Source organism: Haliaeetus albicilla, chromosome 8, assembly GCF_947461875.1.
Source record: "Haliaeetus albicilla chromosome 8, bHalAlb1.1, whole genome shotgun sequence".
Lineage (NCBI taxonomy): Eukaryota > Metazoa > Chordata > Aves > Accipitriformes > Accipitridae > Haliaeetus > Haliaeetus albicilla.
Window position 1 is genome coordinate 42,487,227 of NC_091490.1, and position 22,311 is coordinate 42,509,537.

At 39.4% G+C, this 22,311-nt stretch overlaps 1 protein-coding gene across 15 annotated transcripts in view; it reads left to right on the forward strand.

Annotated features, from left to right (window-relative positions):
* The window catches only part of MYO9B (myosin IXB), a 45,481-nt gene extending 23,602 nt beyond the window's left edge, over window positions 1-21,879 (forward strand). For 8 of the 15 annotated variants that reach the window (XM_069790344.1, XM_069790341.1, XM_069790339.1 and 5 more), the window contains 32 exons: window positions 1,305-1,426; window positions 2,032-2,173; window positions 2,477-2,672; window positions 3,259-3,334; window positions 3,791-3,880; window positions 4,912-5,022; window positions 6,123-6,162; window positions 6,696-6,818; window positions 7,295-7,375; window positions 7,582-7,692; window positions 8,238-8,360; window positions 8,850-8,999; window positions 9,111-9,277; window positions 9,506-10,456; window positions 11,005-11,065; window positions 11,440-11,570; window positions 12,256-12,410; window positions 12,533-12,723; window positions 13,194-13,292; window positions 13,813-13,989; window positions 14,472-14,513; window positions 15,049-15,160; window positions 15,344-15,414; window positions 15,867-16,059; window positions 16,378-16,506; window positions 17,151-17,256; window positions 17,986-18,117; window positions 19,083-19,206; window positions 19,679-19,726; window positions 20,252-20,391; window positions 20,677-20,804; window positions 20,953-21,879. In XM_069790344.1, the coding sequence (XP_069646445.1) occupies window positions 1,305-1,426; window positions 2,032-2,173; window positions 2,477-2,672; window positions 3,259-3,334; window positions 3,791-3,880; window positions 4,912-5,022; window positions 6,123-6,162; window positions 6,696-6,818; window positions 7,295-7,375; window positions 7,582-7,692; window positions 8,238-8,360; window positions 8,850-8,999; window positions 9,111-9,277; window positions 9,506-10,456; window positions 11,005-11,065; window positions 11,440-11,570; window positions 12,256-12,410; window positions 12,533-12,723; window positions 13,194-13,292; window positions 13,813-13,989; window positions 14,472-14,513; window positions 15,049-15,160; window positions 15,344-15,414; window positions 15,867-16,059; window positions 16,378-16,506; window positions 17,151-17,256; window positions 17,986-18,117; window positions 19,083-19,206; window positions 19,679-19,726; window positions 20,252-20,391; window positions 20,677-20,804; window positions 20,953-21,392 (4,962 nt within the window). In that variant the 3' untranslated portion in view covers window positions 21,393-21,879. Of the gene's footprint in view, window positions 1-1,304; window positions 1,427-2,031; window positions 2,174-2,476; window positions 2,673-3,258; window positions 3,335-3,790; window positions 3,881-4,911; window positions 5,023-6,122; window positions 6,163-6,695; window positions 6,819-7,294; window positions 7,376-7,581; window positions 7,693-8,237; window positions 8,361-8,849; window positions 9,000-9,110; window positions 9,278-9,505; window positions 10,457-11,004; window positions 11,066-11,439; window positions 11,571-12,255; window positions 12,411-12,532; window positions 12,724-13,193; window positions 13,293-13,812; window positions 13,990-14,471; window positions 14,514-15,048; window positions 15,161-15,343; window positions 15,415-15,866; window positions 16,060-16,377; window positions 16,507-17,150; window positions 17,257-17,985; window positions 18,118-19,082; window positions 19,207-19,678; window positions 19,727-20,251; window positions 20,392-20,676; window positions 20,817-20,952 lie in introns of all 15 variants that reach the window. The other 7 variants (XM_069790351.1, XM_069790346.1, XM_069790348.1 and 4 more) reach the window with 7 other exon arrangements.
* Window positions 21,880-22,311: the final 432 nt, after the last annotated feature.

Sequence of the window (22,311 nt, forward strand, 5' to 3'; positions counted from 1 at the left end):
TTTTTTTGCTCTAGACTTGGATTTTTTCTGGTTTGTGCTAAAGCATTGTTGTCAGGTCACTCTGCTGAAAGAAAGAAGTCATTCTGTAGTATGTGATATTTTGTCAACATGTAGATAACTTTAAACAAGCATTTTAAAGAGAAGAAAATTACCAAACATACAAACTTCGTATGTAAACATAATGTTAAGGTCCCTGTTCTGTAACTTATGACAAAAGTGGCTATCCAGGCTAACTAGAGTAAATAGTTACATTGTTTTCTTTTTTCTAATGCTGTTTTTCTAAATAAGCTTAATCCTTGAATGACCCATTTCCTGTATCTCTTGCAGCATGAGGGCCCTCAGGGAGGATATCTATATCTTTTTAAAGAAAGGCTTTTTTGTCTGTGGAAAATGGCATTTCAGTGCTGTAATGTGGCATGCACACTGAGCAGTCTGTCATCAGGCAGATTGAATTCTACCTACTTAAAAATAATCCATTTCTTATCATCATCATCACCACATAGAACAGTGAGAGGTGCTCTTTGTCTTTTGTTAAACATAAAACTAATTTAGTTAATTTTCTGCGATATCTTTTTCTACATTAGTGCCTTATTGTTAGGGTTTTTTTCTGTGGGCATTTACAGCACTAAGAAAAACTGATATTTTGGTTCCATATCTTAATGGGAAGCTCGTCCTGACAGCCATTTGTTGCATCGTCATTTCAGCAGAAGAGCTTTGTATTCTCTTGTCAGAGAGCTCCAAATTTTCTGAACCTAAGCAGCAATATACATTGCTTCCTTAGGGAAGTTCTGGTGTTGATGTTGTGTAGGGCTTAACTGCCTGTTTTGAAACTTCTGTTATTTCATCTGACAGTGCAATTTGGAAACTCTGGAATTTGATATTAAATATTTGTCATTTCCCATAATACAAGAACTATGGAAGAGAAAAATAGACTTAAATTCCTCCAATATATGCCTGCGTAGGGTTTTAACGTAATGATGTGGATGTAATGTCTAACTCCAAGTTCATAGACTGCTGATTGCTGGGAAGGCACAGCAAAACATTCTTTTCACTGTTTTGGTTTTTAAATAGTTTTACCCCAAGCATCCGCTGTTGAGTGACTTGCCTAGGTGGACCTTTGATCTGACCCAATATGCCTGCTGTTCTGTTCTTATTTATAAATCTTCCTTATTTTTGTTTCTGCTGCCTGAACTAACAAACTCAACTTGCCATAGCTGCTCAAGGATGTCTTTTAAGCACTTAGACCACAGGACATTAAAGGTCAGGGCACTGTACTGATGAGGGAATTTTCTTGAGCTACACAGGAGGAATATAAGAGTGAAGGGATCACTTGGCACAATATTGACTATACTGATAATGTGGCCTGCATTCACTTAATCAGCAAGAAGCCCACTGGCCTCTTCTATCTTCTGGATGAAGAAAGCAAGTAAGCAACAAACGTCTTCTGAAAAAAAATGTGTGGCAGGGAGGAGGGAAGGACTGTGAAAGGGAACAAAAATACAGCACTTTAAAAGGAGAGGAGTGTTGTGGGAAGCAACGGGTCATCTTATGACTATGATCTACACTCTAGTTTGCTTCTAACATCTCCAGTATGGTGGTGATATAAATTGATGCTAGAATTGAACTTTGGCTTAAGCAAACTTAGAAGCTTTCACTTTTGTGTTTTACCATGGAATTACAATTAAAGTAAAATGCATGTATGTAAGTCTTTGGAACATTAAGTAGCAAATGTGGTAAATAGTTAATGTGGTGCTAACTAAACTTGACTGGTGAAGTGGGAGGAAGCATTGACGTACACTTGAAACCTCAGAATATGCTGTTATGTGTGGAGCTGTTTGGTTTTGGTCCAGAAATTAAGCCCACCTCTAAGATGCAAAGCAGGTGTGTAAGTCTCAGTTAAAGTGTAGAGATCTTGGACAATATGATACTTTCCACAAGGATCAGTAGGTATTCTTCACTCTGTCACGTTGCATCTCAATAAATGTACCTGTATTTGAAAAATAGCTTATCTCTTTTGTTTTGTATTCCCAGTTTTCCACATGCAACCTACCAAACTCTACTTGCAAAATTCAAACAGCAGCATGAGGAGAACAAGTTTTTTGTTGGAACCCCGGTGATGGAGCCTGCTTTTATTATTCGACACTTTGCCGGCAAAGTTAAATACCAGATAAAAGTAGGTGATAGCACTGATGGCCAAAAAAAAAAAAAAAAAAAAGAAAAAAATATCCTCACTTTTCTGATAGGTTTTGTCCGGATATAGAAAATTTGCTGGGAATGGGCTGGATTAGATGTGTCCTCAGATGTACTTTAGATATTTTTTTTTTATTTTTTTTTTTGGTGGTGTAGACTGGAGGATAATGCTCACTGTGGTGGTGAGAACTATTTGGAATAATGAATTATTCTAAATAGTGATTAATATCTTGGGTCAAAACACAGCTTTCCTGAGAGCTTGTGGTTCAATGTGCCTGTTTTGCAGGATTTCAGAGAGAAAAATATGGATTACATGAGACCAGATATTGTTGCTTTACTACGAAGCAGTGACAGCGCTTACGTTCGGGAGCTGATAGGAATGGACCCTGTAGCTGTGTTCCGTTGGGCAGTTCTGCGAGCAGCTATTCGAGCAATGGCTGTCTTTGCAGAAGCTGGACGCCAGAGAGCTCAGAAGACTGCAGGTATGGTATGAGAAAATGCTCTGGAAATGCTTTCAAATACTGTACAATTGGTTAGTGCTTGTTGACAGAACTATAGTTTATGACAAAACCTTATAATCCGGATGTGATTTTGGTTTGGTACTAAGGACAAAACTTGTGAAAATGGCTTAACATTCACACACCAAAGAGATTGTCACTGTTTTATCTGAGATCGTTCAGACTTACTCCTCCAATAAATGCACCATTTCCAGTAGGCTGTGCCAAATTTGAAGTCCTATTTGTAAAAGTTGGGGAAGCTATTACTAGTTCTAGTATGCATGCTTGTCCTATCACTGGCTTTGGTCTTCTTGGACCTCCCTGAAGTTTCGAATTAGTATTCAGGATTAAATACTAATTTTGAAAAGCTTTTCTGAGCAGCTGTAATTTACTTTCTAGTAGTGAGGAGTTTGAGAAACAAAGTGATCTAGCTTGACAGCTAAAGTACTAGACAAAAACTGCAGGCCCTTGGATAGATATTTTGCTTTTTACAGTTGGTGGGTTGGGGGGGGGGGGTTCTGATAATCTCATATCTCTGTCAAAATTCAACTTGTTGATTATTTCATAACAGGAGTGGTACGTCAAGGCCCCAGAGTTCCCCTTGGAGAACTCCAGAGATCAAATACACCAGTAGAAAAAGTTTATCGGTGAGAAACACATATGTAACCCATATTGGGGAAAAGACCTGAATTGCTGAGTCACATTTTCATATATCAAATGTCAACTAGATCTTTCTACAAGGATAGCAAGTTTTATTTCTTCTGTCTTGTTTTATTTGACCTTTTTAATATTATCAAAACAATACTCTAGCTTATTTTATGTAAGACCCAGTACTACCAAATGTTGGTGACATAGCCTCAGTTCAATTTACCACTGGGTTTTTGAGTTCTCTGTGCTTTGTATATGTTGCTCTTAGCATTGTGTGTTCCTCTGCAGCCAGTCTGTGTCACTGAAGGATTCGTAGGAGCGCTCATGTTTTCTGCAGCCTTATGACATGATTAGGAGGCAGGGCAAGTCCTACAGTTCTCCTCCACATGTTGTTCTGCATAGGCATATTTGCCTTTCTAAGGAGTATTTAGGTTTTATACATATTCCTTTTGCAGCTGCTCAATGCTTGATTTCTCATTTGATTGTTCTGAGGATTTCGATATAAATGCTTTTGAAGACATCATTTCTTTTTATGAAAACAAGAAGTAAGTAGAAATAGGCCTGCACTTAACGGCCAGGGAGGCACATTCCTGGACAGACTGACCTTCTGAGCATGCTCTGTGTAAAAGTGAAGCCATGAAGTACACAAAGTAGTGACTTCACGCTGCTTCATAATTACTTCATCCTGGACAATCTTTGTCACTTGTGGCAACTAAGAACTAAAGATACGATTTGGATGAAAGGATTAGTCATAGATCTGTTTCCTTGTGATATCTTAAAAAAAATCTTGGTATTCAAGAGTGTCCAGAGGTACCAAGGGAAGCAAGCTGTAATAAAGTTGCTGCCTCAGTGAGCAGCTCAGAATGGTGATAGCATCTAACAGTCAGAAGTGATTCTTACGCTTCTGTTATTTTTGGTTTGTGCCTCTCTGGAGAGTAAAGAAGGTAAGTCCTGCACCAAGACACAACAGTTCACAAGCACGGTGCATGCTTAAAATAATGGAATCTGCCACAAATTAGGGACCATCCCAGGCTTACTTTGAAAAGCTAAACATGTGAATAAATTTGAAATGGAAATGGAGAACAAAATTTCATCAAGTATTCCTGTAATAGCTAGTTTTTAACTTACTTTTCTGATGCAAGTCTGCTTAAGCAGCCTCATTTTGGTAGTTAAATCTATATATAAAAATATTTACTGCTTGATTGTAAAGAAGCTTATATCTATCTGAAAAGGCTACTTAGCGTAACAAAAAGGTTCCTTGCCCATTAAGTACATTTTGCTAAATTTCCCTCTGTTTTCTGAATTGATGGCTCAAGATTTTACATTAAAAGGTACAATTAGAGAGTAAGTTGAGTATGAGACCCAGGCAATTAAATTTTAGGGTACTGATAGTGTAGGAAGTGCTGACTTGACATCAGAATCTTTCATGCTTAGGAAAGTAGTCTGGGATTGACCTGCTACTGTTTGGAGCGCACTTGGTGATGGGATCTCTTGGGTTTTTATCTCCTTTTTTTTCCCCCTCTCTCATGGCTGTGTATCTTTGTTGCCATCTTTGTTTTGCTGTGAATCATTTTAGAGACATGCATGAACAAATCATCGCAAGTATAAAAGGACTTCCATGGCAGGGTGATGATCCCTGTAAGCTGCTTCGGTCACTCAGTCGACTTCAACACCGCTCCCACTTCATGTGAGTTCTGGTGCTCTAGGTATTGCTTTGAAAGTGCAACAGTAACCAAGCAGTTATTCTAGTCCATAAAAAATATACTTGTCCCAAGTTTTTCTTCTGCAAAAAACTAAACAAGACAATTAAGAATAAAATAATTTCTTCTAAAATTATAATGGCTATGGAGAGGGCTTTGTTGCTTCATTGCGTTAGCTGCAAGTTAAACCTACTTTTCATGTAAACTTGCTTTAAAACCCAAGCATGTACTACAAGCGTGTTGTTGCAAAACATTCGACAATGAAATCTCTCACATGTTGTAATTAATGCTTTCCTGAAATTCAGGATGCTAATGCTGTCTATACTGCTGGGCTAAGACTCTTCACACGTGCACACCTATGCATGTGTAAGAAAATCAATCTGTGGTCCGTTTGTACAATAAATAAATGTAAACTGGGTGGCATGGAGTTGGAACATGCCCTACATGATGGAATTAACATGCTTAGAATTAGGAGGCTGTGAACTACAGCCTTGTTTCTGAGAGCTTCCACTTCTAGTTCACTGTCTGTGTGTGGATGAGAGTTATGCCTGAAGTTTGTGAAGTGCCCCAGGAGGATCTGGGCATGATCCCAGACGTATCAGAATTCTTAAGTGGAGTGCTGGGGCATGTGTTGTCCTTCTGTGAGCAGTTAAGTACTTCCGCAGGGGTTCTGGTGCAAGCAGCAATAACTTCTGAATCAAGTATTTTTATTTGATAGCGCCTTAGTATTATGACAAGAGTTCAATGACTGTACAGTTGGCTAACTAGAATAACTTGCACAAAAATAGTCTATGCAACAGTGTAGTTTTTAATAGCTTTAACTTTAGAGAAAATGTTTCACTTTTGAAAGCTTCCAATACCTACAGAGTTTATTTAAAAAAAATAAATAAAATCTTGTTGCGAAGCAGTTTGCATTTCTTGCATTGATCACTTGTAAGAGACATGCATGAACACACCCTGATGCTGTTGTGCTAATTTTTTTTCTATCCTTTATCTTGCCTCATAAATTGCACCAACTTATGGCTTGCTGAAATAACCAAAAATCATGCATATTTTTTTTCTTAAATGACCTTTAATATTTTAACAGGAAAAGTAGAGGTGTCAAACAAAAGCAGATCATTCCCAAGGTAAAGTTATTCAGTAAATTTAGATTTCTCTTGTTTTTTGGCTTGTTTTTTTTTTTGCACTGTGAACATTCATTTTGATTGACAGAACTCACTTCAGAAAATACTGTTTCATAGTGTAGGGAAGTTGCATCATTTATTCTCCAAAACTTCCTTTTTGACTATCTAAAGGATAGGTAAGTGTTCACCTTTATAAGAATTGCTGAACCAGAAAAAATTGTGAATTGGCATCTGTTTAATTAGACTAGAGATGCCATAAATACATAAAGCCATTTCTTATCAAGTCATGGAAGGCAAACGCAGTGATTATGTAATTCACCTTGTTCACCTTACACTCTTGGGATGGGGCAATGGAAAAGTTCCACTCTTAAGAAGATGTTTTGTTCCAAAATAGAAGTAATCATGAAGTGTAACATGTCGTTGAATGTGGAGCTGTAGGTAGTTGGTTTCATTCTTACTCATTTTGATGCAGACAGAAATATTTCCCCTTCAGTGAAGAGACTTGCACTTTATTGATTATGAAAACTTTCTTCTAGAACTTGCTGGATTCCAAATCTCTGAAGCTTATAGTGAGCATGACTCTGCATGATCGAACTACAAAATCCCTCTTGCACTTACACAAAAAGAAGAAACCCCCTAGCATAAGTGCACAGTTCCAGGTAGGTGACTGATGTGGTGGTACACACCTCTGGGTGCACACTGGCCTCATGGGAACAGACCTTCCTGGTCTGATCTAGGCTGATCTTGCTTGAAAAACAAAGTGGTTTTTATTCTTGGGATTTGTCTGAAGTAGGTTTATTACTTGGTTGAAGTTAGACTACATGTAGAGACTACTCTTACACTATGAAATGTGTTAGTTCTCTCTACCAATCAGCCTCATCCTTGTATGCAGATCTACTGCTACCGTTACAGCATATTCAAACCCCACTTTTAATTATCTTGAGAAAAGGTAAAAACAAATACAGGGATCTGCTGTGCAGTATGGGAGAACCTCTGTATTGGATGAAATAGGATTTTGTATAGCCATCAGACATGAAACAACCTTATTTCTGAGGAAGAAGCTGTACTGCTATCAAATGCAGCTCAAGATGCTGATATCTGAAGAAGAAAAATGTTTCTGAATATTTCATTTCAGACTTCACTTAATAAGTTATTGGAGACACTGGGTAAAGCTGAGCCATTCTTCATCCGTTGCATCCGCTCCAATGCTGAGAAGGTAAGACTGCCTTAAGACCTTACCTAATGTCACTGCTGAGGATCTAAGTCTTCTAGCCCTGCAATATAACTCTTTCAGCTTGTTCACTGTCATTCTGTATGAAGGTGAAAGATAACTAAGGTGTGAAAACAGAATGTGCTTTCTCTGCTGGACAGAAACAGGACTCTTCAGGCATTTACTAGCTGTTGACTGTTGATCTTTTTCAGAAAGAGATGCTTTTTGATGAAAGCTTGGTGCTTCAACAGTTAAGATACACTGGCATGCTAGAAACTGTGCGAATCAGAAGATCTGGCTACAGTGCCAAATACACATTCGAGGTATGTGAGGAACTGGAAGCGGATTATGCTTTCAGAAATACCTGCTCTTTTTGGAAAAACACGCATTGCCTCAGAGTCTTTTGTGTGTCCCTTCATGTGAAGCTCATGACCACTTGGGATGAGCTGTAAAAATTCATTGTAGTTTTGATAGAGCTGGCATGGTAACAAGTTGTAGTCTAAACTATTGTGCGAGTCATCTACCAGTAAGTTGTTCTACTTGTTGCATGAAGGAAAACATTGAGTGCTGTGCTGCAAATACAAGCAATTAGTGCTGCACATTACTCTGTATGTAAATTCATTTTCTATAAAATACTCTATGCAAGTAGCTTTATAGATCACATATAGGTGATCTTTACCGTTAACTGGAGGCTGAATGAAGCCTGCATTTTACAGAGTAGGAAAAAATAGCTGAGTCTGGAATGAGGAATAAGTACTTTCAAACTCCTGTAGCTTAGCTGTCTTAACTAAATTTCTAAAATAAAGCTAAATCTAAACTTGTGAATTGCCTTCTAACTTTGATCTCTTGCTGTCTCTGCTTTTCACAGGAATTCATAGACCAGTTTCAGGTGTTACTACCCAAAAATGCCAAAGCCTCTAAGGAAGACATTTGTGTTTATTTGAATAAACTAAAACTGGATGAAAACTACTATCAAATAGGGAAGACAAAGGTCTGTGAAACTTTCCATAAGCTAATAAGAAATACTGATGTACACTGCAAAATTTAGTGCCGTTCATTTTTCTGCATTTTGTACTTAAATTAGCTATTTTAACTCTTGCAAATATTGACACAGATGTTAGTAGTTGCCTCCTTGGTTTTGATGCCAACGTGTCTTCTTGCAATACAGTACAAATCTGTATTATATGGATATTACTTTTGGGAAATTGTTGCTATTGGCATTTGTCAAACAGGTCAATGTTTTCATTTTAGAAGGGTTCTGATTTGAAGGCTGTAAGTACTGTTGTGTGTTTTAGAGTCCAAACACTGAGATTTGGTATAACAAAAGGACTTTTACTTTTGGGGGATGCTGTCAGCTGATAAGGTTTAGTTCATTAATAAGCATTACCATTCTTATTTTTAAGCTTGTGGAGATACGTCCAGTGGGGGCTGAAAGGCTCCTATTAACTGTTTATTGATGAACTTTTCTTTAACTGAGCAGGTTTTTATGAAAGAGGCTGAACGGCAGATACTACAGGATACACTACATAAAGAAGTGATCAGGAAAATCATTCTCCTTCAGAGCTGGCTCAGGATGGTTTTAGAAAGGAGACGTTTTCTCAGAACACGACAAGCAGCCATTGTTCTACAGGTATCTTTGAGAATTGCCAATCTTCTTTTCCTGACAAACACACAAACCCTCTCAAATAACACTCCCCACCTTCAAGTACCCCTCCTTTACTTTAGAAATCTTCCTTCTTAGGCCTACTGGCGTTCCCGTTGTGTTAGGATGGCACTGCAAAGGAATAACGCTGCCATTTATATTCAGTCAGCATGGCGAAGATACAGGGAGCGAAAATGCTACCTTCAACAGAAAAAGAGAATTTGTCTCCTGCAAGCCATGGTCAGAGGGCATCTGCAGCGTAAGAGGTAAAGGAAGAGGAGCAACATGATATGAAAACATGCATTTTAACCACTTAGCTACTTGGCTTCACCTGCCAAGCTCAGTTTCTGTGTGATATGTTGACATACTGGGACTGTGAGTGTATTTTTACTTTGTGTCTGTATTGCTATTTAGGCTGCATTTGAACAGTTGGGTACTTTTGTTGACTGTTGGGCATTAAATATTTGTTTTTTCATCTTACAAATTCTTAACAGATTTCAGAAAATGGCTATAGAAAAGCAGAAAGCTGAAGAAAAGCAGCGAGAAATGCAGGAAGATCAAGACAGAGAGAATGATATAAGCAAGGATGAGCACAGTGAACCAGCAACAGATCAGTTGCCTGTGAAACACAAGTCAGAGGTGGATCAAGCTGTTGGGGACAGAGATCAAACTCCAAATGAGCAAGCCAAAAACCTGAGCTCATCTGAAAAAGCCACATTACCCCAGAAGAACATGACAGAGGGCTCTGAGAAAGTAACAAACAGCCGGGAGAAACGTGAATCTCGCCGGCAGAGGGGGCTGGAACATAACGAGTTACAGAATAAGCATGTCCTGTTTTCCTTCGAAGGACCACCTTCACCGTGCTATGAGAAACAAACCTCTTCTGAAGAGGCCCTGGAAACTGTTCCAGTGCCAAAGAAATCCACAGCACAAGATACTGTCCTTCAAGGAAGCGGCGAGGGAGAGAAAAGTCCAAGTGAAGAAAAAGGTCTTTCAGACATGTCACCATCAAGCGAGATAAAAGAAAGTAGTTTTATTCCTGAGCAACCACCTGTATCAGAAGTAGATGATAAGGCAGTTGATAGAATGAAAACACAAGGGAATCAAAATAACCAGTTAAGAGGCAGCCAAAGCTTTAACTGCCCTGAAAGGCCAACAAATCTTGCACTGAATCTTCATAATACACTATCTGCTACTGGGAGCTTTCAAACTCCAGCTGAATGCTGGGCAGATAAAACCAAACGTCTTGTTCAGAAGGCAACCAAAGATCTGGATAGTCCCACTTCTTCCCCAATCCAGAGATATGTGGATGACCCAGGGAAGCTGAAGTACAAGAGAGAGAAGTGGAAAGGAAAGAGACAGTCTGATGCTGGTCAGAATGATATGCTGAGTCAGTCTTTGGATGAAAGAACACGTGCGGATAAGTCTCCTCAGGATCAGCTAGAGTAAGGGCATCTTCCTAATTACTTTGATGTTTTCAGAAAACAGATACCTGTAATATTTAAAAATAGATGGAGAACTCCTGAGGGCTTGTGCATCTGGCCATGTTATGGCAGAAAATAGAGCTATGAACAACTGCTGCTTTTTCTTGGCTCCCAGTCCCGAGTCCTGTAGTTGAATCTGCATGGGTAGAATGTTTTCAGAAGCTAACAAAAGATACAAAGCCTGCCTTACTGAATTAAAATGGAGAGTCAGGGCTTTAACTAAAGTAGTGTCTGGAGTTTATTTTCATGTGTCTTTTGTGCATTGAAAACAAGGTTTTAGTGACTTGTGGTTTGCAAGCATCATCCCTCTGATGTGGCAGGAAATCTGACATAGCCATATTTTTTACTTCTCCAGTACATTTTGCATTTGAAAGTGAGTTGCAAGAGTTGATCAGGATTCTCTCTCAGATATAGCGTTGATATGTGGGCTACTTAAATGGTGGTAAATATTAAGAGGGTACAGAGTTCTATAAAATATATATTCTGAAACTAATCTTGTAACATTGCAGAAAGAAGGGGAATTCATTAAGTGATCTCTCAACACTGGCCCAGTCTGTTGCCGTGAATCAGGTACTGATGCTGTTGTGCATATTTATACTTAATTATCCTTGTTTATAAATATTAAATATTTGTGAATAATTGGCTATAGTGTGTTCTGTATGCCTGCGTTCCTTTCAGGTTTATTTTTTTTGCTTGATATCTATGTAAAAAATTTCATTAGCAAATATTATACAACAATTTGAAAAATTAATTTTTAATAAATGGACCCTTGATCAAAGCATTAAATATACTTAGATCTTACATTAGTAACCTAATATGTATTGGGTAAAGTGTTCTGCCTTGATGAAGCAAACTTTATTTCTTCACCATTCTAGTTTTTAAAACCATTTAAAGAATCTGTTTCACTCAATATGTAGTTTTTTGATGACTCCTCTCTGCTGTAGCAATCACCAGATGCAACAGAAGAAGAAAAAGGCAACAAGAAATATCCCATGCAAAAGAAGCCCAGTGACCTCTTACCTACCTCAGATGCCATTGTTTCCATGCAGCCAGCAAGTCAGCAAATAGATGCCAAGTATGTATTCTGTGTGTGACTGGCCTGCCTTTGAGAAAACGAAAAAAGGAGATTTTTCCACTGGTACTAGAATTGAGCATCTTGAGACTGTGATTGTGGAAACACACGTGTTGACATCAGCTACATGAGTGGCTGTGTTGCTGCTTCGTGTTGATGCAAGCATGATATCTGACCCTGTTGAGGAACAGATTCTCTGCTTCTTGCATAACACTGGACTTCGAACTGGTTCTTTTTAACTCAAGAACCATCGTACAGGCTCAGATCAAAGGTTCACATAGCATACTGTCATCCAGACTAAGAAATAAGACACCAAGAGAAAAGCTTAAGAACCCGGCAAGCATGTAATGCTCTTTCCCTGGCCTGCCTCTCCAGCTTCTGGCATTCTGCAACTTAGGGACTTGCTGAGCCAGAAATGATGTCTTGGATATGTGATGTGTTGTCTCCGTGTACGTTGAAGGTTGTGCCCTAATGTAGTAAATATCAGCATGTCCAGATGTGCTTCCAGACTGCCTTTCCTTTTTTCTGAGGCTCAGTTTTTCTGCAGGTTGGACCTTAGAGGAAATATATGCACAATAGAGGTCAATCCTATTGTGGGTGTTAGCTATACTGTTAGAAGAGCCTTTTCTTGTAGTAGAGCCAGCTTCCATTAGTAATGTGACAGACTTGTGTCTGCTTTTACGTTCAGGTCTGCTTTTAAAAGTCCTTTGCGTAGACTTTTGGGGAAAAAGCCAGACAAGAAAACTCCAAAGGAGAGTCCTGATGTGACTGATGAAGATGGCCTTTCCCTTGTATCTTGTGTCCTCTTTCCAGAAACAGGAGGAACCCTGAAAGTTTCAGAAGGTGAGTTTCTGTGATTTATCTCCAGCTTCTAATATCCATCTTTTCCGTAGTGTTTTGCATGGAAACAAATACTGCAGAATTCAGTCATCCTGCTTTAATATACAAATTAATTTCTTTTCCAGCTTCTTCTGGACAGCCAAGTCGCCTCCAGGCAGGGGAGCGCCATGTGAAAGAGAGCAGTAAAACAAAGAAGAACCGTACTATAAAGATCAGCAAGATCTCAAGTGTGTCTCAGAATTGGCGAGCTTCGATGGTCCGTGAGATTGCGAATGCCAATGAACTGAAACATCTTGATGAGTTCCTCCTAAACAAGGTAAGAGGCACGCAACTATGATAAAATTCAGGTCTATGTTCACTGTTTGTGTGGAATTTTAAAGACTACTTTTCTAGGTACAAGTTTATATTAGGATTTAAAGCAAAGGGGAATTGATTTGATAGCTTGACCAACTTACATCTGTATTAAAGCCCTTCCTATTCCTTCCTTTAAGTCTCTGAACGCATTATGTTACATTAAATACTTGTGGTATTCATGTTAGTTCTTCATTTGTTTACAAACAAGTGGGCAGCAAAAGTTGTATATTTTTTTTTAAAAAGTATGAGTCGTAAGGAAATAGAGAGAGTTCTCTAGAGCCTAACTACCTGACTCTCCTATTTTGTATCCTCATCACAGTGCATTAAGAACTGTTGTTTTAAATAATTGAAATGGTTGTAGATGACTAAGTCCAGCAACTGAAGCTTAACACTGGTTGGAAGAAATTTGATGCAGATGTATTTGCCTTCTAGATCAATGACTTACGCTCCCAGAAGTCTGGTGTTGAATATTTGTTTTTTGAAGCCACAGAGAAGTTTAGAGGAAACATCAAGACCATGTACTCTGCTCCTGTAAGTAGTAAGTCTCAATAAAGTAGAGTGTTGGTAGGTAGTAAATTAATTGAATGTGCAGTTTAAATGCGTGACCTACAGCTCTTTAACAAAGCAATTCAGCAACTCTTAGCATAGAATTCGAAGCTGAATATTAGACTTGAAAAAGAACATTTTAGAGTTCTGCTGTAATCTTAAGCAGAGTGTTTTGTTTCCCTTTTCTCATTTACTCAGCCATAGCTTATTTTTAGAAATGGGTGGATTTTGCTGTCTTCAGCCTCTTTACGTTGCTGTGTTTAAACACCGAAGAGAAGTGCCAACAGCTTTTCCAATATTCTTCCGACACGGCCTTGTCTCAGCCAAGTGCCCTTCTACAGTGTAGTAGGGAAATGTGCTAACTTGTTTCTGTCATGGGCTGTTATCTTTTATTTTAATCATGAGCATGTTTTCTCATCTCTGAACTTAAACACATACAAATATGAAACTGTCTCAATGGTATCCAAGAAGACTGTCTTCTGAATAATATTATTTCCTTTTCTAGAATGGGCAAATCCATGTTGGCTACAAAGATCTGGTGGAAAATTACCAGCTTCTAGTTACGAATCTGGCCAAAAAAAGGGAAGAGAAAGAAGTCAAGCTGGTTTTGAATCTCTTCCAGTCCCTTCTGGATGAATTCATCAGGGGATATACAAAAAAAGAGGAATCTGAGCAGCCCAAGGTATAAAACTTACTCCGTTACTGGCTTATAGGATGATTAAACAATGGTACTCTCCTAGGATAAGGAACCTGTGTTACCTCAGAAATCTTTTCCATAGCATTCTTCATTATTTTGGAAACACTTTCCGTACACAAATTATGTGTATAACAAATTCTGAATGCTGATACACCTTTTTGGAATTGTTCGTTATTTAACTTACTCTTGTAAGAATCATAAAAGTGTTTGCGCATTTTCTTTGGTGAAAACTTAGGGGTTTTCTGAAGGTTTTTGAGATGGAATTGCTTTGTCATCAGGCAGTGAGCTCAGTTGATTTTTAGGAAGTTGACAGTGTGAGCTCAGACAACCCTCATACCAAGCTGAAGCTGCAATATAGTGTCTCAAATGTCTGGAGGTGAAGTAGACTCTGGGAAACTGAATAGGAAAAAAAAGGGAATGGAATGTCTGAATTTCAAAGACTAATGCCAGTTTTGTATCCACTGCAGCAAACCAAAGCCCAGAAGAAGAAACGAAAACAAGATCGTGCAGTAAGTACTTTCTTTTTGCAGTAATCGAAGTCCTCAGCTCCACTCACAGAACACAAAGAAAAACACTCTTGAAAGAGCTTGATTTTGTACTGAAGTTCTGTTTTAGTTTGCATGCTAAACCACTTACCTCTATTACGAAGATGTGACACAGTGTAAAACTGTTTTCCATAAATCAAAGACCTTGCTTATGCAGCGATAGGTGGTACTCAAGTATTTTCTTGCTTGTCCATAGCGTCCTTTAGAACTTAATGGCTGCCTTAATCGTGGGACTGTTTAAAGGAAAACAACTACTAAATATTAATAACAAGCTATAGCTAATGTATTGCACTGATGAACTTTAATCAAAGCGGCAAGTCAATTATGAAATGATCCAGCAAACCAGCTGCCTTAAGATAGAGTGAAATTTGGTTTCAAGGTCAAAGCCATCAGCTGTAATTGTAAAACAAAAGTGGAAATCTAAGATAGGGTAGATAGTTTTATTAATAATAATAAAAAAGGCAAAAAAGTTCATTAGTTTCTTCCTGTCTCCTACCAGATTGAAGAACACAATGGCCACGTATTCACAAACTACCAAGTGAGCATACGGCAATCGTGTGAACACTGCTCATCCTACATCTGGCCCATGGAAAAGGCCTGTCTCTGCAGTGGTAAGTGAAAACACCTCGTTCTTGCCACTTAGTTTACAATATGTGCAGATTGCTTGTAACTTTGGCTGGTACAGATGGGGCTTAGTGAACGGTACATGCAGGTTATATAGTAAGTGAATAAGACAAGATACTTAGCATTTTAATGTGATTTGGAGTGCTTGTAACATTTGCTCTTTTCTCTAGTTTGCAAGCTGACTTGTCACAAGAAATGCATGTCCAAAATCCAGAGCAGCTGTACATCCTGTGGAAAAAAGGTAAGAACTGTAGATCTGGGATGCGGTACTGTGATGCCATAACTGATACGTGCAAAATACTGCCTTACTTTCTCAGCAAATGAACAGTGGATGTCCAGGCACTGAATAAAAATTGCTTAAATGGTTCTCTGCCTGTAGTCAGAGGCAGGCCCTGCAGTTGTAGAAACAGAACATTCTTCTAAAAGGTGATATTGAGCTAATTTGGGAACTCTTCCTTTAAACTACGTGCGCTGTGTTGGACAAACTGTTAAAAGAGATCCTTCAATGTGTACCATGAAGTTTCTTTATTGCTGCAGCTCAGGAAATCTGCCTTGTGATCAAAGGCTTGTAGCAAGCTAGAATAAAACACTCAGCTTTTGTTCCTGGAACCATAAGCTAATTGTAGCATGAAACAACAGAATTTTCTAGCTTGGAAACAGGTATTCACAGTGCTTGACCTGTATGAATTCTAGAATGAACAGGATGCAGAACCACGTCATTTTGGAGTGTGTGTGAGTTCCCTGACCAGTGAGAAAAATTCAGTCCCCATTGTCATGGAGAAGTTGCTAGAGTATGTGGAGATGCACGGCCTCTACACAGAAGGCATTTACAGGAAATCAGGATCAGCAAATCGTATGAAGGAGCTGAAACAGTTGCTGCAAGCAGGTCAGACAATGTTGTCCACCCTTTTGACTTCCTTGTACAATGTCAGATTTCCCTGCAATTCTTTTCTATCTGAAAGTATCTGGCACATTTAGGGTCTTAAAAAACAGCTTTTTGGTGGCCATGTGGGCTGTATTATTTTTGTTGGCTGGAAAAAGCTACTTAGTACATGTAAGTGACTGTCAGCGAAATTTTTTTTTTCCTCTGAATTGCCACTTTGATTCTGTGAACAAGAGATTTGAGTGTTTCTAATCTTACTTCTTTGGGGCCCCATTGTGTACATCAAAGGAATGAACTGCTCAAAACAACATTTCTTTTCAGATCCAAACTCAGTGAAACTGGAGAATTACCCTATTCACACTATTACGGGGATTCTTAAGCAATGGCTACGGGAATTACCAGATCCACTAATGACATCTGCACAGTACAACGATTTTCTCCGAGCTGTAGGTAGGTTTTAGAAATGTTTGAAGCAAAGGCTTTTCTTTAACTTGCCGATGTCCTTGGGAAAAGAAACCTCTAAGATGCTCATGTTGGCTGAGCAGCTTCCTACCAGTACACTTACAGCAGTGATTTTAGACATTTTTCATAAAACACTTTTCAGGCAATTTCTCCTCTAGCTTACTTGACCTTGCTTTAGGATTCCTTTTTTTGAGGTATAATGTTATTATACAACTGCCCTTTCTAAAAACAGCAAGCATGTGAATAGTTTTCCCTTTGTACAGGGTTGGTTGTTTTGTGGTTTTTTTTTTTCCTTCTCCATGTTCTGGACCAGATCTAGCTAGCCAGGTATCTCAAATCTTTAGATTCATTTAACTGCAGTGGGAGTAAGGCACCCTAAATATTGTTGGAGATCTTGATGTGTCACTTAATGATTGCTAGCAGCAGCAGCTGAAAAAGCAGGAAAATTGCAGTGCCGTGAGGCGTACTTTAACATCCAGTTACAACAATTGGTAAATGAACTGACAGTGTGACTTCTAAGAATTTAATCTCTATCTGTTGCAGGCAGTTTGAGACAATGTCATTAAGTGCTTGGTGGCTTTCCACTAGCATTGCACAGCAATTATGATCTTGTGCTTTCTCCCCTTGTGCAGAGCTACCAGAAAAACAGGAGCAACTCTGTGCCATTTACAGTGTCCTTGAACAGCTTCCACAAGCAAATCATAATACCTTGGAGCGACTCATCTTCCATCTGGTCAAGTAATGAGTTCAATTACTTCATTTGGAGAGAAACTCCATGTGACTTTGAGTCCCTCTTGGAAGCTTTCTAAAATCTTAACCCCTTGAGTGTCAGTGTAGGTATTGTGCTGCTGGTTTAGAAATGAAAGAATTGAAGTTGATAGTTGTGCTTAAAAACAGATGCGTGCTTACTTCTACCATCTGGTGTATTTGTATCAAATGATGTAAGAACAGCTTTGAAGACAGATCCGAAAGACTAGGAGAGTTGTCTGAACACCAGGATTTATATGGATGGGTACATAGTGAACTAAGGATGTTAGCGTACTTAGTAGGGACTGCATAAGGATTGTAAACACTTGCGCATATGCTAGTCTTGGGAGCAGGGATAAATGGTACTGGCAAAGGGGGCTGCTCTTATCCAAGGAACTTGTGAATTTTCCAAGTGACCCTCTGAACATAGGGAAAAGGGATTTTTAAAGAGGAGGCACTGAATCACCAGGCATACTTTGAGAGACTACCAAACTAGCTTAACCTGGTTGGCTTCTTGTTCCTTTTTCTGATGCATGAAACTTGTCTACTTGGTAGGTGTGAAATAATTTTAAAACTTCTTTGAACTGCTGTACATACTTAGTACCCTAGAGGCTTCCTTTCATGTTATTTGGGAACTCTGGCAAAGTTTGATCAGATTGCTTGTATTCTAGAAACGTTCGCTTAAAAAAATCTTTTTTTGTTCTGAACATTGAATTTCAGAGTGGCTTTGATAGAAGATGTCAACCGCATGTCACCCAATGCCTTGGCCATTGTTTTTGCTCCATGCCTCTTGCGTTGTCCTGATACCTCTGACCCTTTAACCAGCATGAAGGATGTTTCAAAAACAACCATGTAAGTTTTCGTAGTCTGCTGCAAAGTAGTACTTTGAAATATGATGGAAGACCTGTTCTACTACCTGCATTTGTTACAACCTTATTCTTATCAAGCTGAGAAACTGAGGGTTAAGAGTTGTTTAATTCTGGCTCTGCTAGTGCTGCCAGTTTATATGCCCTTCTCTGAGTCCTTCCACCTGTCTCAAGTTTACAAAGCATAAAGTAGGACAACTTTTAAATCTTAAATATCAGGTTTGTATTTTACATCAAGATAATCTTTTGGGGGGATTGTACACTAATCATATATATTTTGCTGAGATACAAGCCATAATAAACAGTAGGATATAGAATTAAACTGTCTCCTGCATACTTGGAAACCCCTGATAATTTCTTCTGTGTTGTTCCTTGAATTGAAGAAGGTTCTGTCCTTGATCCTCTTTGTTCTCCTCACCCTCCAGCAGCTCTGGCTCTCTGAATGCCCCTCACCATCCTCACTGCATGGCTGGCCTTGCACCTGCCTCCAACGAAAACAGAGTTTGAAAAATGACAGCTTTTTGTCACTTCCTACTTACCCATGGGGCCATAGAGGTGGAAAAGAGTGGTTGCAGGCTCATTCTGTATCTACCAGTCTGTGCCAGCACAGGGAAGACAGGTAGAAGAAGCAGTTAGCAGCCATGGTAATATCTGTTTGCTTACCATTGTTGTGTACAGTCAGCGTGAGAGGCTGTGGTTATCCCAGGAAGAACATGTGCCATTACCTTTAACAGTCTGTCCTGTTTTGCTTGCTGTGTTGGACTCTTCACCCTGTTACCATGCAGTGCTACCCCTTATAAGGCATGCATTGGGGCACTTTGATTGCATGCCATCCACATGCGTGTGTGGCAAACATCCCCAAGCCAGGAGAGGCATCTCATCCCACCATGGTTGTCCCTAGAGCCTTTATAGTATGAGGCTGCTCAATAAACTCCTTGCCTTTTTGTCCAGGTGTGTAGAGATGCTCATAAAGGAACAGATAAGGAAGTACAAGATAAAAATGGATGAAATAAATCAGCTGGAAGCAGCTGAGAGCATTGCTTTTCGACGACTCTCATTGCTTCGGCAGAATACGGTAAGTGTTGAAATAAATCACAGACCCACGCTGTCCAGCAGAAAGCATCCCACCAGTTTCTTGGGAAGGGATGTGCTACTTATTTATCCTGTCCATCCCATCCAGTAAGTCAAAGATCAATTGCAAGATAAGAAGAAAAGGGATTTGGACTTGCCCAGAGCTGTAGGTAGGAGCTAAATATACAGCTGCACTGGAATCTCAGTTTCATAAATGAGGGGCTCAGGGGTGGGGATCTGCTCTTGTAGTGGTCAAAATCTATGCCCACATAATTCAATCAGTAGAACTAAGATTGCTGAGTCCCTTACGTGGCAAAGGAGTTCATTCACTCCAGAGATGGATGGTGGACAAAAATATGCTGCATTCTATTAGGGCAAATACACTTTTTCTTTTGTTTTTGTTGTACTGATTAAAACAAACCAAACTGTCTGATCAGAAGCTGCATATAGTGAATTTGATCTTCATCTCTCTCTAGCTCTGGCCTGTAAAACTTGGGTTTTCTTCCCCTTATGAGGGGATGCTGGTATGTACACTGTGTTAAGAGTGCATGGTTGGTTTTTATTTTTTTCTTATGGTACTATTGCATGACTAAAATACTTACTACATGTATTGTAACTTGGTTTTAAATGCTCTTTCGATTCATTTTAAATACTCTTTCGAACAATTGAGACTGCATGTATTGGTGCAACTTTCTCCTCAGACTGCATGCAGGGCTGCTGACCTGTTCTGTCATGACTCTGGTATTTTATAGACATTCTGAATGCAACTTGTAATAATATTATTTATAAGTGACTACTAAAACTAAGCTGAGGCTGGCAAATCAAATTACTGTGCTTCAAAAACAGTAACAAAACCCCAGAAATCAGGTGAATAGAAAAATTTCTATTACTTTTTGAAACATTTGTACGGATAACTAACAGCTCTTCATCAGTTCCATCAGCCTTTCATTTGGCCTACTCATTTGTCTTCCACCTTGCAAGTAGTGGACAGTCAAGACTTGTATAGCTTCTTATGACTGAGAAGTGTTACACATACGTTTGTCTTGCAGAGTAAAAGCTCACAGGTCAAAGGAAATGACAGTGGCAACTCAGAACTGGACTCACTGCATGAAGAAGAGGAAGTTTCTGAAGCCGATAACCGGGAAAAGGAGATTCTCATTGATCGCATACAGTCAATAAAAGAAGAAAAGTAAGTCACCCTTTATCTCTGTAGGTCATGCCTTTTGCAGTTGGAGGTAATACAGATAGTAAAGCAGTATAACTTTTGTCCAAAATTATCTAGTTCATTCTGTTCTGTAGGCCTTTATGAACGTGAAAAGGAAAATACAAAGGACTAGCTGAGAGGAAAATACCATGAGAATTAATATTTAGTGACTACATGCAGGAAGGTTTACCTCTGAATATGAGCTGCATAAAGTTGCTCGTGTCAGAGACATTGTCTTTCTAGAGTGCTACAATCTCTGTTCTGATGTAGGGAAGATATAACTTACCGGTTACCTGAGCTTGATCAGCGAGGCTCTGATGAGGAAAATGTAGACTCTGAGACCTCAGCAAGCACAGAGAGCCTTCTTGAAGATAGAACAGGACGGATGGATACCGAAGGTCAGTATTAAGGTAGTGTGTGTTTTTTTTATTCTACATCTTTCACTGCATACAGCCAGGTGACCAGATGTTACCTGGTCACAGTTGCTTGTATTGAGTTACTTTTTTATGCATGCTTTCAGTATCTAAGTATCTTGTTTCTTTAAAGCAATTATCGGACTACACTGCCGTGGTCAGAGCTCCAGTATGCCTGCCAAAGACATTTTCAAAGTGCCTTCTCTTTTGCAAACCTCTTCAAATTCTTCCTCTGCATCCCTGGCTTCAAGACACAGATTATCTTTAACACTGTCCAGGATTAAAGTGCCCCGTCGAACTCCAGTGATGCCAACAGCAAATATAAAACTTCCTCCCGGGATTTTAAAATGTACAGAATCCCAGGGCAAGATTTCGGCTAACGAAGAGTCTCAAATAATGGTGAGACGAAGGGAGCAGCCAGCAAGGAGAACTGATAAAATCCACTCTGTATACATTGCACAAGGGTCTGCAATGGCCCACGCTCAGGAACTCTTGGATGAATATGAACCAACAGCAAAAGTAAAACGGAGGTTTTCGGACCCTTACTCTCACATTCCCTGTATAGAGAAGTGAAATACTTAAGCTGTCTGGACTTTTTTTGAAGTTGACCGCAGCTTTGGCTTTAACCCTTTGAAGGCTGTGAACTTGTTCATGTTCTTTTACATGGCTGGGAAGGCAGCCTGGAAATGTACAGTACTGTAAGGGTTAAGCAAGGTTGTTTAAAACAAATATTCTTCTCTTTAAATTAAAACCCTACAAAGAAAGCAGAACATAAAACTTGTGTTGGGTAAAATACATGGGTTGAGTGTACAGGAAAAAAAAAAGTCCCCTGATTCTGCTGTCATGCCTTTTTCCATTTGCCTTACAATGGACTAACGGGACCAACAGTGACTTTGGGTCAATGTGTGTTGCCTTAATTTTTTTATGTTTTTATGACAACTTTCTGTGTGGTTTACAGAACTGTTAATGTTGTAATAGCCTTAACTGAGACCAAAATATATAAAAACGTTTATTAATACATTGCACTTTTTAAAAATACATGTGTTAGTTTATCAATGTCTGTCTTGTCTGATGAACAACTTCTTCCGAAGGAAGCCTTTGATCGGAATTGCATAGCTTTGTTAGTACTTCATAAAGCATTGGAAAAGCTCTCCGCACAAAGAAAGCGCTAACAGGGTGTCACCTCGGAGCATTTTGGTGCTCTTGGAGCAAACGTACAACCCCGCGCCGAGCCATGGCACTGGATGCTTTTGCACTGCGCGGAGCTGCCTCCTCTTCCCCACACTTGCCAGCTGCGCAGTGAAACCCCTGAGGGCGAGATGCGATTGTACATAAAACGTTCTGAAAAGCAGCAGGCTGGCCGCCTGAATCGGTCTGAACTCCCTGGTCTGTTGGCCCTGCTCCATGTTGAACCAGAAGAGCGCAGCCTCGGGCACTCTCAGTCGCTGTCTCTGGGGCTGTGGCGGTGCCACCACAGCACTGTCACCCTGGC